The sequence below is a fragment of the Dermacentor variabilis genome, chromosome 7, assembly GCF_050947875.1.
Source record: "Dermacentor variabilis isolate Ectoservices chromosome 7, ASM5094787v1, whole genome shotgun sequence".
Classification (NCBI taxonomy): Eukaryota; Metazoa; Arthropoda; class Arachnida; order Ixodida; family Ixodidae; genus Dermacentor; species Dermacentor variabilis.
In genome coordinates, this window is record NC_134574.1 from 26,373,865 (window position 1) to 26,388,984 (window position 15,120).

At 44.7% G+C, this 15,120-nt stretch overlaps 1 protein-coding gene across 1 annotated transcript in view; it reads left to right on the forward strand.

The window, feature by feature from the left end:
* LOC142587376 (epoxide hydrolase 4-like) overlaps positions 1-15,120 on the forward strand; it is a 200,615-nt gene that overhangs the window by 91,094 nt on the left and 94,401 nt on the right. Inside the window, exon 4 of the mRNA XM_075698331.1 lies at positions 8,911-9,023. Coding sequence (XP_075554446.1) covers positions 8,911-9,023 — 113 coding nt within the window. The remainder of the gene's footprint in view (positions 1-8,910; positions 9,024-15,120) is intronic.

A 15,120-nucleotide genomic window follows, 5' to 3' on the forward strand; every position in this document is an offset into this window, starting at 1 on the left:
ACCGACGCAATTATCCTGCCGACGGGCGCCAGTGATTATTAGTAGTGCCTCGCAGTCTCCGTTCCGACATATGCGCAGCTTGTCACGCTGATCCATAGTGTGCCCACTCGGGAGTTTTCAAATCTCAGCGCCTTCGACAGCGGTACTACTGGTGAGGGATGTACAGCTACTTTAAGAAATTCGTTCGCTCTTGCTCCGATTGCCAGCGCCGGAAATCTCCACGCCTTCTCTCGCTAGCCGGTCTGCAACCTTTACCTTGCCCTACGGGTCGTTTTGGCACGTCGGTATCAATGTATATGGACCCCTTCTCTTGACATCGGCTGGAAACCGCTGGACTATTGTGGTGGTTGACCACTTCACGCGATACGCGAAACTGCCGGCCTCCCGGCAGCTACAGCGCGCGCTGTCGCCTCCTATCTGTTTCGTCGATTCACCCTGTGTCATGAACCACCTGAGTGAGGAACTGCTCAGTGATACCGGACTCGTCTCATTTTCGAAGTAGTTGAAACCATTCTTAAGGAGTGCCACGTTGTTCATCGCCCAACTACGGTTTACCATCCAACCAAACCAATGGCCTTACAGAACCCTTCAACCATACGCTCGGCAACATGCTTGCAATATGCGTCACCTTCAACCACACAAATTCGGACCTCATTCATCCTTTCGCAACCTATGCGTACAATACTCCTACTCAGAGCACCACCGGGTTTTCACCCTTTTTCTTACTGTATGGCCGGCACACGTCACACTCCATCGGCACAATTCTAGCATACTGGCCGGATGCATGTGAATGTGCGTTCATTTATGCCACAGCAAGATATGCTGGATAGTAGCACGATCTCGCACGGCCCTTTACCGTCAATGACCAAGTGCGCGAGAAAACCACTCAAAGTGACGCCACCTCTGCAGCCACCTTCCTTCATGGAACGCTTGTGTGGCTTTCCTTTCTTTCTACTGCAACTGAGCTTGCTTCAAAACTACTCTCCAAGTATGAAGGGCCCTACCGTGTCGTCTAGCGCGCATCCCCTGTTAATTGCGTGATCGGACCATTTGAACCGTGTCCGGACATGCGCCGTCATGGACGTGACATTGTCAAAGTCGAACACCTCAAGCCGTGCTATGATCTACTCATAGTTAGGAGTTGTTAGGTCGTCGGACGGCTCCCTTTTTGTTACCGGGGGTGATTGTAGCGAAGAAGAGGAACACTATAGTGGACCATCCTCTCCAACACTTTCTAGTGGGTCAAGTTATCCAGCGCTGTTCTTGGGGAACGCCGCTCGTGCTGACAGTCCATACCCTGCGCTGACGGTCGGCTCAAACGCTGGTGGCTAATAAACACCTTTAAACATGCAAGAAATGTTCTCTTTCAAAAGGCTCTTTCAAAATTAATGCGGATTTCTCTCTGGCCGCTAAACGACCACCCACCTCTCAAGCTTGATGGCGCTACTTTCCCTGCAGACCACGCAAACGGGGCAAGTTGATGCTGTGTACAGCGACCTTTCTAAAGCCATTTACGTAGACTGTCATCCCCTATGGCTCGAGAACTTTGCGCGCTTCGGTGTATAGGCTGCTGCTCGCGCTTTGCTACTACTTTACAGGCCATGCTTCATGAGTGAACTATCAGTTTCTTTTTATTTGTGTGGCATTTAGTGGTGCGCCACAGGCTCCCAGGTAAATGTGCTTCTCTTCTTAACTTCCAAAGAAGTTTCCTGAACTATCAAGAAGCATTCATTTCTACTTTAGCCGGATGACATCAAAATATTTAAGGAGATGCACAGCACTGTCAATTGACGCGTTCTGCAGTTTGTCTGATCCGCATTCTCGGAATGTTGCCGAATAAATGGTCTCAGTAAATTTTATTTAGAACGACAGTTACGCCATTTTCGCATAAATCCCATAATAGTGTCTTCGCTTCTTTTGTTTCTTCTGCAGTGCTCAACAGGGTTGTTGAAGTAAGCTATCTCGGCGTGCTTATTGATAGTACATGACGTCTCTTCACCCATTCTGAGTTCGCAACAGAACGAGGCCTTCACGCGCTCGGTTCCCTCTGCGGACGTGCTAGATATTTCCACACATCATTTCCTTCAAATTGCTAACATCCATATCTCTTCCTTTACTTGATTACGTCTGAGTGGTGTCAAATTACAAAAGCAATTGAAATACTATATAAATCCAGCGTGCGCAGAAAAATATCATCTGTATATACAGGGTGATTTTTTGTATCAATTTTTAAAACTTACCCGTGGCAGACAGCACAATTTGAACTGCCCCAATTCGCTTCATTACTTACGAGGCGGTCGCTACTTCTACGAGAAATCGAAATGCTTAATTCGACTTTAAACATAGTTACAATAATTTTTATTTTAATTACTTACTTTATGGCAGAGATGTAAATTTAGGAACAGTAGCCGATGAGTTCGCAAGGCTTAGCCATTTGGAAAGGATTCTTAGCACTATGCAAGTCTCGAAGCATCAACTTTCAAAGTGTCCGGTGAAATACATTGTCGTTCCAGTTACTTTTGTGCTCAAATGCATGCAGCAGCGTTTTTCTTTTGGAAAAAGTAAGTGGAAGAACAGTGAATGTTACCCTAAGTCTTACGGCCTATGTTACAACACCCATGCGATCCTTAGATTGTATTTGAAGTGGATGTGGCTTGTACACTTACCAGCTATTTTCGTAAGCTGCAATATGTGCCCTAAAGCACTCAATTAAAAGTTTAATGAATAAACTTTCTTCATTTGTATATACATCAATGTTCAAAACACCACTCTACCATGGTACAGCTTAACCTTTCTTTATAGACAATTACCTGCATGTCATTTGGGTTACAATTGCGCGATCTGCCACAGGCAATTTTTACAAATTTGATGCTGCTAAGAGTGCCTAAATTTGACCTCCTCCAGGGCACTGCATCTGCAGACATGGAATGTCCCCTGATACCGGCAAAAGATGCCGAGAGCGGGTGGGGCCATACTAATCCAGGCACAACCGAATTAGGAAGGCCCACTAACCTTCAACAAAGACACTCCCTCACGAGCACAGAAATTGACCTCCATGGGGCAGTATTTGAGCAACCCTCCCTTATGATTCCTACAAGTATCCCATCGCTCTTAGTCCCCAGCAGCTGCGGAGCACCTGACCAAGGCGGCTGTCAGACCTGTAACGCAGCAGAGGATGCTAAGAATCTCTAGACCAGGTCAGGCCGCCAATGAAAACTGACCCTGGCAACCTTTAACAGCCGAACTCTATCGAGTGCGGCTAGCTTAGCAGGACTCTTTGAGAAACAATCACATATTGTTTCAGATATCATTGGTCTTTGTGAGATTAGAAAAATGGAGAGGCTTATACGCGGCTGACCATGCATTCTGCTATAGACGTCTCCCAGATAAGAAGCAACAGGGGATAGGATAGGATAGGAATCCATGAGGACATAGCGGTCAACATTGACGACTTCTACAATACTAGTAAGAGGGTGGCAGTAGTCGTAACCAAGCTTAATAAGAGGTATAGATTAAAGCTAGTACAAGCCTACGCCCCAGCATCCAGTCACGATGATGATAAAGTAGATCAGTTTTATGAAGATGCTGAATTAGCGATGATAAAAGTGCTAACTCAGTATACTGTAGTAATGGGTGACTTCAATGCAAAAGTGGGGAAAAAGCATGCGGGTGAACAAGCAATTGGCAACCACGGCGTCGATTCTAAGAACGCTAGAGAGGAGATGCTTGTAGAGTTCGCAGAAAGGAATAAGCTTCGAATAAGGAACACCTTTTTCAGTAAGGGTAGCGACAGAAAGTGAACATGGAGAAGCCCTAATGGTGGAACAAGAAATGAAACTGATTTTATGCTTTCTGCCGATCCCAGCATAGTGCAGGATGAAGAAGTGATAGATAGGATAAAGTTCAGTGATCAAAGGTAAGTGAGGGCTAGGATTCAGCTCAATTTGAAGAGAGAAATAGTAAAATTGGCTAAGAAGAAACAGGTCAACTTAGAGGCAGTAAGGGTAAAAGCAGACTAATTCAGGCTGGTACTTGATAACAAATATGCAACCTTCGAACCGAGACATGAAGATAACATAGATGTAATGAATGAAACTGCAACTAGGCTAGCTTCAGAGGCAGCAAGTGCAGTTGGGGGCAAGGCACCAAGGCAACCAGTAGGCAAGCTCTCCCAAGTAACGAAGGACCTAATAAAGAAACGACAAAGAATGAGTGCCCAACTCAAGAGATAAGATAGAACTCGCGGTACTGTGAAAACTGATCAATAAAGCGAAATACAGTGATATTCGAAATTATAACGCGAGAAAGGCTGAAGAAGCCATAAGAAATGAACGCAGCCACGAATCAGTGAGAATGAAACTTGCCATAGGACAAACCAAGATGTGTGCATTGAAAGATAAGCAGGGCAGTATCATCAGCAATCTCGAAGGTACAGTCAAAGCAGCGGAAGAATTCTGCACTGACCTGTGCGGTACCTAGAGGTCTCAGGATAACTCAATTCGAAATAGTAATAAACAGGATGCAGAAACTCCTCCAATAACTAGCGATAACATTAGTAGGGCCTTGCAGGGCACAAAACGGGGAAGAGCGGCAGAAGAAGATGGAATAACAATGGATTTAATCAAAGATGGAGGAGACATAATGCTTGGAAAATTGGCGGCTCTGTATACGAAGTGTCTGTCAACTGCAAGGGGCCCAGAAAGACTGGATGTATGCAAACATTATAGTAATCCACGCAAAGGAAGACGTCAAAGAATTGAAAAATATAAGGCCAATTTGCTTACTACTAGTATTACATGAAATGTTCCCCAAGATAATCTATGAAATAACGGAAACACTGGACTTTAGTCAATCGAGGGAACAGGCAGGTTTCAGGAAAGGATACTCTACAATGGATTACATCCATGTCATCAATCAGGTAATCGAGAAATCCGCAGAATGCAATCAGCCTCTCTATATGGCTCTCATGGATTCTGAAAAAATATATTTGATTCAATAGAAATAGCAGCAGTCATAAAGGCATTGCGCAATCAAGGAGTACATACCACTTACCTAAATACCCTGGAAAATATCTACAGAGACTCCACAGCCACCTTAATTCTACACAAGAAGATACCTATAAAGAAAGGGGTCAGACAAGGAGACACAATCTCTCCAATGCTATTCACTGCGTGCTTGGAAGAAGTATTCAAGGTATTAAACAGGGAAGGCTTAGGAATAAGGACTGACGTTGAATATCTCAACAACCATCGGTTTGCAGATGACATTGATCTGTTCAGCAACAATGGAGACGAGCTACAAGAAATGACTGCGGACCTAAACAGAGAGAGTGCAAGAATGGGTTGATGAATAATACGCAGGAGACAAAGATGATGGTGAACAACCGGGCAAGGAAACCAGAGTTCGGTATCGCCAGTCAGCCTCTAGAGTCTGTGGAGGAGTACGTTTACCTAGGTCAACTAATCACAGGGAATCCTGTTGCTGAAAAGGAGAAGCCATAGAAGAATTAAATGGGTTGGATCGCATTCCGCAAACATTATCAGCTATTGACTGGAAGCTTATCATTATCATTGAAAAGGAAGGTGTACAATCAGTGCATGTTACCAGTGCTGACATATAGGTCAGAGAGTTGTTAAATTATGAACCGAGCAAAGAGCGATAGAACGAAGAATGCTAGGCATATCGATAAGAGATAGAAATATAGCGGTTTGGATGAGAGAGCAATCGGACATACCCGATATTCTGATTGACAGTAAGAAAAAATGGCGCTGGAAATGTCATGCAATGCGTAGGTTAGATAGCCATCGGACCATTAGTGTTACAGAGTGGGTACCAAGAGAAGGGAAGAGCAGTAGAGGACGGCAGAAGACTAGGCGGTGAGACGAAATTAGGAAATTTGCGGTTGCTAGCTGCAATCAGTTGGCGCAGGACAGGGGTAATTGGCGATTGCAGGGAGAGGCCTTCGTCCTGCAGTGAACATAAAATAGGCTGCTGCTGCTGATGATGAAGAACACATTATATAAACATCGTTTTCTTACCTCGCGCACCAACAGCTCTTACAGTTTCAACAATTATCCTACACTTCTGTCAGTTAGCTGCCCACGTCCCCCTTTTCTTCAAAATTATTCATGAAATTATTACATTTGCGTTCCTACCACTTTCTCTTTCACTGCGGGTTCCGCAGAAGAGTACAGTCGTCAGCACGTCTGTCTAGAGCGCTCGGAAGGGCCGCTTTTTCTGCACGCGCGACGCCTACCGATAGCACCCGGTTCGAGATAGCCTGCATCTGAGCATGCGCCGCCACACTGATTACACAGCCTGCTGTTTTATCGCCACACCGGTTCACAGGCCCGATCGCCAACGATCACCGGTGAAGGCGCTGCTGGCCGCAATAGCAAGGTCGAGATAACACGTCAGGGAAAAATTCTTTCTTCCTGGAACTTTGATGCGCAGCAGTTTCGTTCCATATTTATCATTGTTGTTTGCGAGTTCACTTTCAAAACACAAGTTGGCAATTTGTCGTCGTCGCCAGTGGGTGGATATTATTGATGTAGCAGACTGTGCTGTTCAGCATGATCATTAAATAACCCGAAGAGCTATTGGAATTAGACACTGTGATCACTCCGATTGACTTTCTCGCACAGAGATACCATCGCACAGAACGTGCAGATATTCAGATCGCTTTATTAAAGCTACACACATGCGTGAACATGCACGAAAAACAAAAAAACGAATACAAAATCCCGTAAGACGCTTTCCAAAGAAAGTAATAGGTAGCACTTGTTACAGTGGAAGAAAAAGTCCGTGGCTCTTAGTAGCCGATTGCGGCGCCTCCAGACTGCTTCACACTTAAAATCATTTTTGGGAGCGAGTCATAAAGTGGTTATACTACCGTCGGATCTCTCCGAAGACGTTCCCACTTTCCTTGAATAGCCTCCCATAGCTGATCAGAGTTCGCTGTAGTGAGGCCGGACTGTTGCGAAAGCCTTTTTTTTTTTCATTAACTCCCATACGTTTTCTACAATGTTTAAATCTGGACTCTTTGCCGGCCAATCCAAAGGATAAATGCCGAGGCTATGCAAACAATCTTTAACAACATCTGCAGTGTGGACGGAAGCTCCATCCTGCTGGAATGGAAAAATCCATACGGGAACGGCCCATCCAACACATAGGGGACAAGGACCGTCTGTATGATGTCCACGTTGGAAGCAGCTGTCATTCTTCCTTCGATTCTATGCAGGGGCCCGAGTCATTTGTAGCTTATTGCTCCCCAGAAGTTGATTGACGTGCGGCCGCTGGAGCGCACATTCAACACATAGTCCACCTGCAACATAGTGGATTAAAGCGGTAATTAAAGAACCCTTAACGTTAAGAAGCAGTGCTAGAGCGGAAAAGTGCACTGGTTTTTTACAGCCTTTGAAAATCCTACCGACTTATATTTCTGCGCGTTTACCCTTCTTAATCACTGTGGTCATTAGGCACTAAGACTAGCTACAATAAAAAAATGTATTACGAATATATGTCTTACCGGCATTTCACAGGGCGCCACACCCGTTCTTTCTGGTCCCAGCGGGTGCAGAAAGTAGCTTCGTCACCAAAAACTGCAGCCCTCCAGTTTTCGGACGTCCATTCTTCCACAACTGAAGCAAACTCGAGGCGCTGTTGCTTATGCGATCCTTGACGGTATGTCTTCTGTGCAGCGACTCTGTTCTTTATGCCTGCTTCGTGAAGCCTGCGTCGGATGATGTTGATGGAAACATGCCCCAGCTGAAGTTCATCCCAAATTTTGCGGGCACTGAGAAAGGCGTCCGCAACTGCGGCTGCCACTATCCATCGGTCTTCTTCATCCGTGGTCCTCCTTGGATGTGGATTTTGGACGGCATCAGCAAGACGACCTTCTCTGTAATAGGCCTGCAGGACTCTATTCACTGTCGCCATCGGACGCCGTGTTGCCGCACATATTGCTCTTTGCGACATCGTTCATCCCATTAGGCTGATGGCTTTCCTTTCGTGCAGCGTCAAGCGCGGAGCCATCGTTGAAACCCATGTGCAGCATTTTCGAAACCGCACGTGGCTTTTGAATGCATTGCTAGCTACTGCAAGTGCGCAGTAATGCGTTTGCGCATGGGAAAGCGCGCATGTATTGACAAAGAAAATGATGTGCGTCAAAGTTCAAGCATGAAAAAATTTTCCTAGACATGTTATCTCGACCTCGCTATTGCGGCTTGCAGCGCCTTCACCGGTGATCGTTAGCAATCGCGGCTGTGAACCGAAGCAGCGATAAAGCAGCAGGCAGTGCAACCAGTGAAACGGCGCATGCTCAGATGCAGGTATCTCGAACCGAGTGTTGTCGGTAGGCGTCGCGCGGGCAGAAACAGCGGCCCTTTCCAGCGCTCTAGACAGACGTGCTGACGACTGTACCAGAGAACATAGGCTCTTGCACGTTCCAGGCCCTTTCAGCCGACACTCGCCTTTCCACAGAGTCCAAAATCTGTGTAACTGTAATTTTCGCCATGTTTATATGTTTCATGACTTGTTATTTTATTTCTGTTCGAACTTCGTACTTCGCCTTGAGCCATCTTTCTAGCGGCACTCCTCTCCCGCATTCTCATAGTTTCTCTCGCCTTCCACATATGCACTCATTCTCTCGAATGCGCGTTATTTCATTTTTGTTGCTCATTATGTAGCTCTTTATTACTAGGTTGTTTTTGCTTTGTTAATTGCTTTAATTTCTTTTCTCATACTTTTTGGTCGTGGCTGTTTTACTTTTCCACCTTTCCTGTTTTTTTTTTGTACCAACACTCTGACCCAGTGTTGTTCCTTGGCACGTAAAACAAACTACTGGTTGATCGAGGGATTCATTATCATCAGTACTAAAAAATACTATTTTATTGTGATTATTCCCCACAGCGTCGTCGTGCCAGACTTACGAGGTTGCGGTAACACCACACGGCCCGCACATCCTTCGGAGTACTTCATAACGAATCTTATCCAAGACGCACGAGAATTCATTGCAACTCTAAGTAAGTACACCTTTTTGAAGGATTACAGCAGTTGCTAAAATAAATCTTTATACTTAGTGCTAAGTAACTAAAGATATTTCCGCCTCGAAAACTTTGCCTAAGAGTGCTGAAAAAATAATAGAGCTATAAACAGTGAAACATACACACCAAGTTCCCAGCAACTGCTCTCATTACGTCTGCTAGCCCTGTAAGCGTGATTTCATTGCAACAGAAGTTTATTGGCTACAACGCGAATGTTCACTGTCATAGTAGGTGTCACCGTCAACGTCGCCTTTAGGTTTTATGTGAGTACAAGTAGGATAAGATGCCCCGCGCAGCATATGCTGTGGCTAGGAGGGAAAGCATGTGGGTGGTAGCGGAGAAGGATGGTAGTTTGATGGGTGACCTCGCAATTTTGTAGGTCACGGTAATAAATGCGCGCAAGGGGAGAGAGGGTGGGGAGCAGGTGAAGGTGCGTCTCTTGCTCTACCCTGACCGTGCCTGTGCATGGCCCATCTCGGAGCTAATCTGCGGCGGGGGCAAAGAATAGGCGTGCCAGTATAGCTAGTCCCTTCACCTGCTTTCTCTTCCCATGACTATAGTCTTGGAAGTCACGTGACCTGAACTATTCGAGGAATCTTGAATTGAGAGGCTGCATAAGTGTTCGCTGTCTGAGTCTAGTGTTCTTCGCCAAGCCAGTGCTGTAAGAATGAGTACTCGTGGCCATCGCGCTAGATACGCTCACCGTTGGCAGTGCCTGCCTGACACCATGCAGTTTACTTTATTTATAAAGCGAATGATTACTGCAACTTACATAGCAGAATAAACTACGAATCTTACAAAACGTAGTTTCCTAATATTTTGTGCTCGTTGTCAATCAGGCTTCGTCTGTGAACAACTTTTTTTTACAGTGGTGCACAATAACAATATTCCACCTTTGTACTTTCGGTATGACTCAAAACCGTAGAAAATATGTGTTGCACTCTAGAGCAAGCTTACGCAGCAGCTGCGATGAGAGAAGCCGAAGGTGAAAATTGTGCGATAAATATGACGAACGAGTGCGCACTAAAATGTCTCAACCCGTATTAACAATTTTTTTTATTTTCTTTAACTAGACTTCAGCACTAGCCGCCTACCTTCACTATTAATATTCCCGCATCAGCATTGGCTAAAATTCTCTTTTACAAACAATTCTAGCGTAAAACTTTTAGTGCATACTTTGCGAGCTTCAGATGTTTTCAGCGTACCTTATACCTAGCCTCCAACGTTGTGATAGCGCAAGGGCAATTTCTGGAACTGAGTACATATCAGAATAGGCATGGGGAGGGGCGGGGGGGGGCATCACATGCATGCATACATATTGACACGTGTACTTATTTATTCTTCTTTCCGGGACTTCACCCGCTAATAATCTCATATTCTCGTTCAGCGCAAGACGAGCCAGAATTATTTGGAACTTACTCGAATGTTATCGTTGGTTCTATCTGTTTTGTACGTTCTCACCGAACCTTGTGTAATCGGAATGACCCGCCATGGTTGCTTAGTGACTATGATGTTGGGCTGCTGGGCACGAGGTCGCGGGATCGAATCCCGGCCACGGCGGCCGCATTTCCATGGGGGCGAAATGCTAAAACACCCGTGTACTTAGATTTAGGCGCCCGTTAAAGAACCCCAGGTGGTCCAAACTTCCGGAGTCCCCGATTACGGCGTGCCTCATAATCAGAAAGTGGTTTTGGCACGTAAAACCCCAGAATTTAATTTTTAATTTTTGTGTAAACGGAATGTATGGGCGACACGAATTTTGTAGCAATTTCTGGAAGGTACATAGCCACCAGCGATTACCGCGGAACACTCGACAAGTCATGTATAAAAGCCGACTCGATTGACCCGCCGAATCAGATTTTCGATGATCACCGACTGTGCTCTCTGCTGTTGTTGTGCTTTGAATCTTACTTGCTTATAGGGGCGCAAGTTCCCCAAGTAAGGAGTTAGTTTCGGGATTCACAGTTTTCCTACTGTGCTTCTGACCGTCACTACGACGTGACAATACCACGAATGGCATACGTTGACACCAATGCCATGACGTATCTGTCATGGCGTATGTATTATGACCTAAATTGTAGGAATTACATTACATGATGCCATCGTGGTGGTTTCTTTAGCTTAATATATATCTGGATATGAATGACATGCATGGCCTGACATGAAGGGTATTGCTTAAATGCGACATGCGAATAACACGCGTGTTTTAAATTGAATGCCATGAATGATATTGCATGAAAATAATTACAACATATCCGTGAGCATGTTATGCCGTGTCATTCTTGAGATGTCATGCAGTCATGTCTCGTCAACATGTCCTGATACATATTTAGAGAACAAAACAGACACGATGCAATCAGCTCGCGTCATTTATGTCATTCATGACAATCAAGTCCTGATATACCTGTCATGTCATTCAAGTGATATACAATGTTTCATTGTTCTTCTTGGTTAATGTTCCTAAATTATTGCCTCTTTATAAATTGATTTTGTGGCTGTGTTGAATTGCGCGCTCTTGACATTCGATAATCATTATATCCAGTGTTACGGACCTACGGAACATAAACACTTGAGCGCAATGCAGTCGTGCGGGGGCCCAGGTGCCTGCGTGCCCCGAACACCTTTGTTTGATTGAAGTTTTTAACAACAACAACGCGCTGTTTACATTCGGTAATCATTATATTCCTAATAAATTGCTGTTATGTTTGTACTTAGATGCGCATTTCAATATAGAATTACTCTTGCTCATTTCTACGTAAGCTTCAACTACCATATGTTCGATATTTACTTATAATATGCTGATTTGTAGTTTTGCCTTATCGTAAGTCTTAGGTGATACAATCGCTTGTTTATTTATTTCCCCTAAGTTGATATGCATTTTCTCACTGTTTTTACCTAAATTGCTAATCGAAGGTTCGAAATTAATATTCATGTACTAAGAGGAGGTCTTCCAGGCAGATTTTACTTTGGCGACCTTCTGCTGCATACTATATATTTTGTAACTGTATTAATGTGCAATAATAAATGAATAATTGAGTTATATTTTGTCGGTTAAAAATGAACCCGGCAGAGAATAAATTCTTGTCATTTCATTTCAATTTTATTTATTTTTGAAATTGCCAAAGAAACATGACGTGGATGATATGCATGTCACGACAAAAAACATCATAAATGAGATGACATTACGTCAATTAATTTAATAACAAGACATGCATTTGTTGAATTGGATGTATTCTAGATATGCGTGTCATGACATGCGTATGTATAATAAATGACATGTCATGGCATGCATGCCATAACACGAATAGCATGAATGTCATGGCTGTGTTTAAGGCCATTGCTTAATTCCAATTAATGTCGGGATATGCATGACAAGAATGACATAAATTCATGTAATGCCTACACACATGCACACCATGACATTATTATCACGACAAGAGCTTACGCCGATCCAGTGGACCAATTTGTTCACTAACTTGGGCCGATGACTATATGCTCGTGTTTGTGATGCCGTGATGGTCATTTCATCCTCATTCTAGCTTCGTAATTCAACTGTAGCATCTGATGTTCGCGTGCTACCCGCACTCAAATTAGGTGGCACGTGCAAAATCCAAGCATCGCTCAGCAGAACGTCGACTGCTGACCGCATCCTTTCAAACAGCGATCTGAAAGCAAGTTTCCCACGAGGATTGATTTCCAAACGCGGAAAAGCAATGAGCCGCCTCTTTATTCCTACCGAAGCTTCTATCGAACTTTCGTAGCCCTAATCGTCGTACATCATCATCATCATCATCATCATCATCATCATCATCATCATCAGGCCATCTTTATGTCTACTGCAAGACTGAGGCCTGTCCCACCGATTCCAATTACACCTATCGTTGTTGCCAGTCCGCTTAATCAAACATCGTGGCGTCCAGCCACCTGCTTCGCTAAGTGTCCGATTATGACAACTCTGCACCAAGTTCTACTGTGACAGCCACATCACGGCTAGGCCAAGGCGAACAGTGTACCATGCCGCTCGTCCAAATGGCTAGTAAAAGACACGGGGTTCTGGTTGTGCTACAGCTTCGTTGAGATCATCGCGCTCAGGTCATACCACTGGATTTACACGGAGAAGAAAGACGACAGGGCATGCGCAAACTGTCAAGTGATTTTATTTCTGAAGAGGATGCTACTTACACCGACAAAAGGAGTAGAAATCCTCGCACGCGCAAAGCACCATTTTAATTTCTTTTCTGCTCAGTGTATTCGATGGGGCATTTAACGCACTTAGCAGCTTCTTTTGCAATCAAGCTTGCTTCGACAGTTTCTCGCGTAGCCTTATCCGTATTTCTACACACGACGGAACAATCCTTAAACGTTGTTGTACACACGCCATCCTCACAATGCACGGAGGTATGCCCATCTCGATTACAGTTCAGCTTTTGCTCATGTTTCCTTAACCTGCCATTGAGGCATCTACTTGTCTGGCCTAACGAACAAGTTGCCGCACGAGAAGGGGAAGCGACATAGGTCACCTTGTGTGCAGTCCACAAACAGCGGTCGGTGATTTCTCGCGCGTCCTCGGCGAGTCTTTCTAAACGAATCGGTGGCTTTACATATGCTGAATAGCTTTTGTTGAACTGAAAATACGACGTCCACTTCCACTTATCCGGCCACTTTCTTCAACCATGTCAGATGCCGTGCATGTAAGGTACAACCACCTTTCTTCTACTTTGATGAATGCGCTTGTACGTGCCATCTGGTTCACTGTTCCTTTTCAGCACATTTTTCCGCTATTGACGAAATTAAGTGGACAGGGTACCCTGCTTCCTGCGTCTGCTCTTCTTGTCTAAAAAAACTCCGAGGCATCCGGTGGGGCAGGATTAGCGGGGCGCGTTCATAAAACATAGGTTTGCGATTGCTCGCTTCATTGGCTTCGAATGTCAGGAGGCATGCGCAAGCCGCATCTTTTTCTTTTTTGCGAGGGAGATATTTTCAACATGAATTATTGGCGGTCAAAATTAGTTTGATGTCTTGGAAGTGGATGGCGTTATTATTAGGTTGCTCATGCGTAATAGCCAGATTGTCAAGACATTCATTGAACACGAGAACTACGTCAGTCACTGGTTCCTTGTTATTTGAATTCAATTCATACAGCACTAGGTAGTCGTTCACATAACAAAAAGGTTTTAAAACCTTTAGCGTCACGAGTTTTTCTTTTAGACGCTTGTCACAGTGGGCGAGAAACAGCTCCCTGAAGGCAGGCACTAGACAAGACCCGATACAAGCTGTTTCCTTCTGGAGATAGATGAGCCCCCCACATTCAACATAGGTTGGCCTCAGATAAAACTGCCGAATCTCTAGGAACCCGCTGGATGAAATGCCTGTCTCAGTTTGGAACGGGATTACGCCATATTTGTCTATGCAGTGTTCAATACATTCGCAGTAGGGCAGCTTGAGAGGTGGAGTAGTACAAATTCTTAACATCGATAGAGCAGGTTGACATTCCTTTGTCTCGATTGTTACTTAGGTACTTTATTACCTCATTTGAGCTTCTCACCAGGAAAGGGTCATCAATACGGAGCAAGCTAAGCTTATCCTGCCAAAAGTTGCTAGCGCATTCCGCCATGTACCTTTTTCGGAAGCAATCACTTTGAATGGGCATTCTAATTTGTGAGAAAAAAGAACGGCTGCAGGAAGTGGGTACCCGTCCCATGTAATTTTGTTTCACACGGTTTAAAAAAAGTGGCCCGAGAAGCGGAAGTGGGCGTCGTATTTTCAGGTCTACACAAGCTATCCAGTATATGCAAAGCCACCGATCCGTTTAGAAAGACTCGCTGAGGATTCACGAAGAATAACCGGCCGCCTTTCGTGCACTGTGCACAAGGTGTCGTATATCGCTATGTGCAAGCGGTACCATCTGTGCGTCTCGTTTATTGTTGCTTTTTATTGGGAACAAGCTTTTGCAAAATTGTCTTTGAACGATAATGTACTTCAGCCTGCTTCTGTGGATCGCACGAAGAGGCGGACATTACTTGCATGACAAACGGGAGTGATCATGTAATTCAATAAAATATTGCACTAATAAACG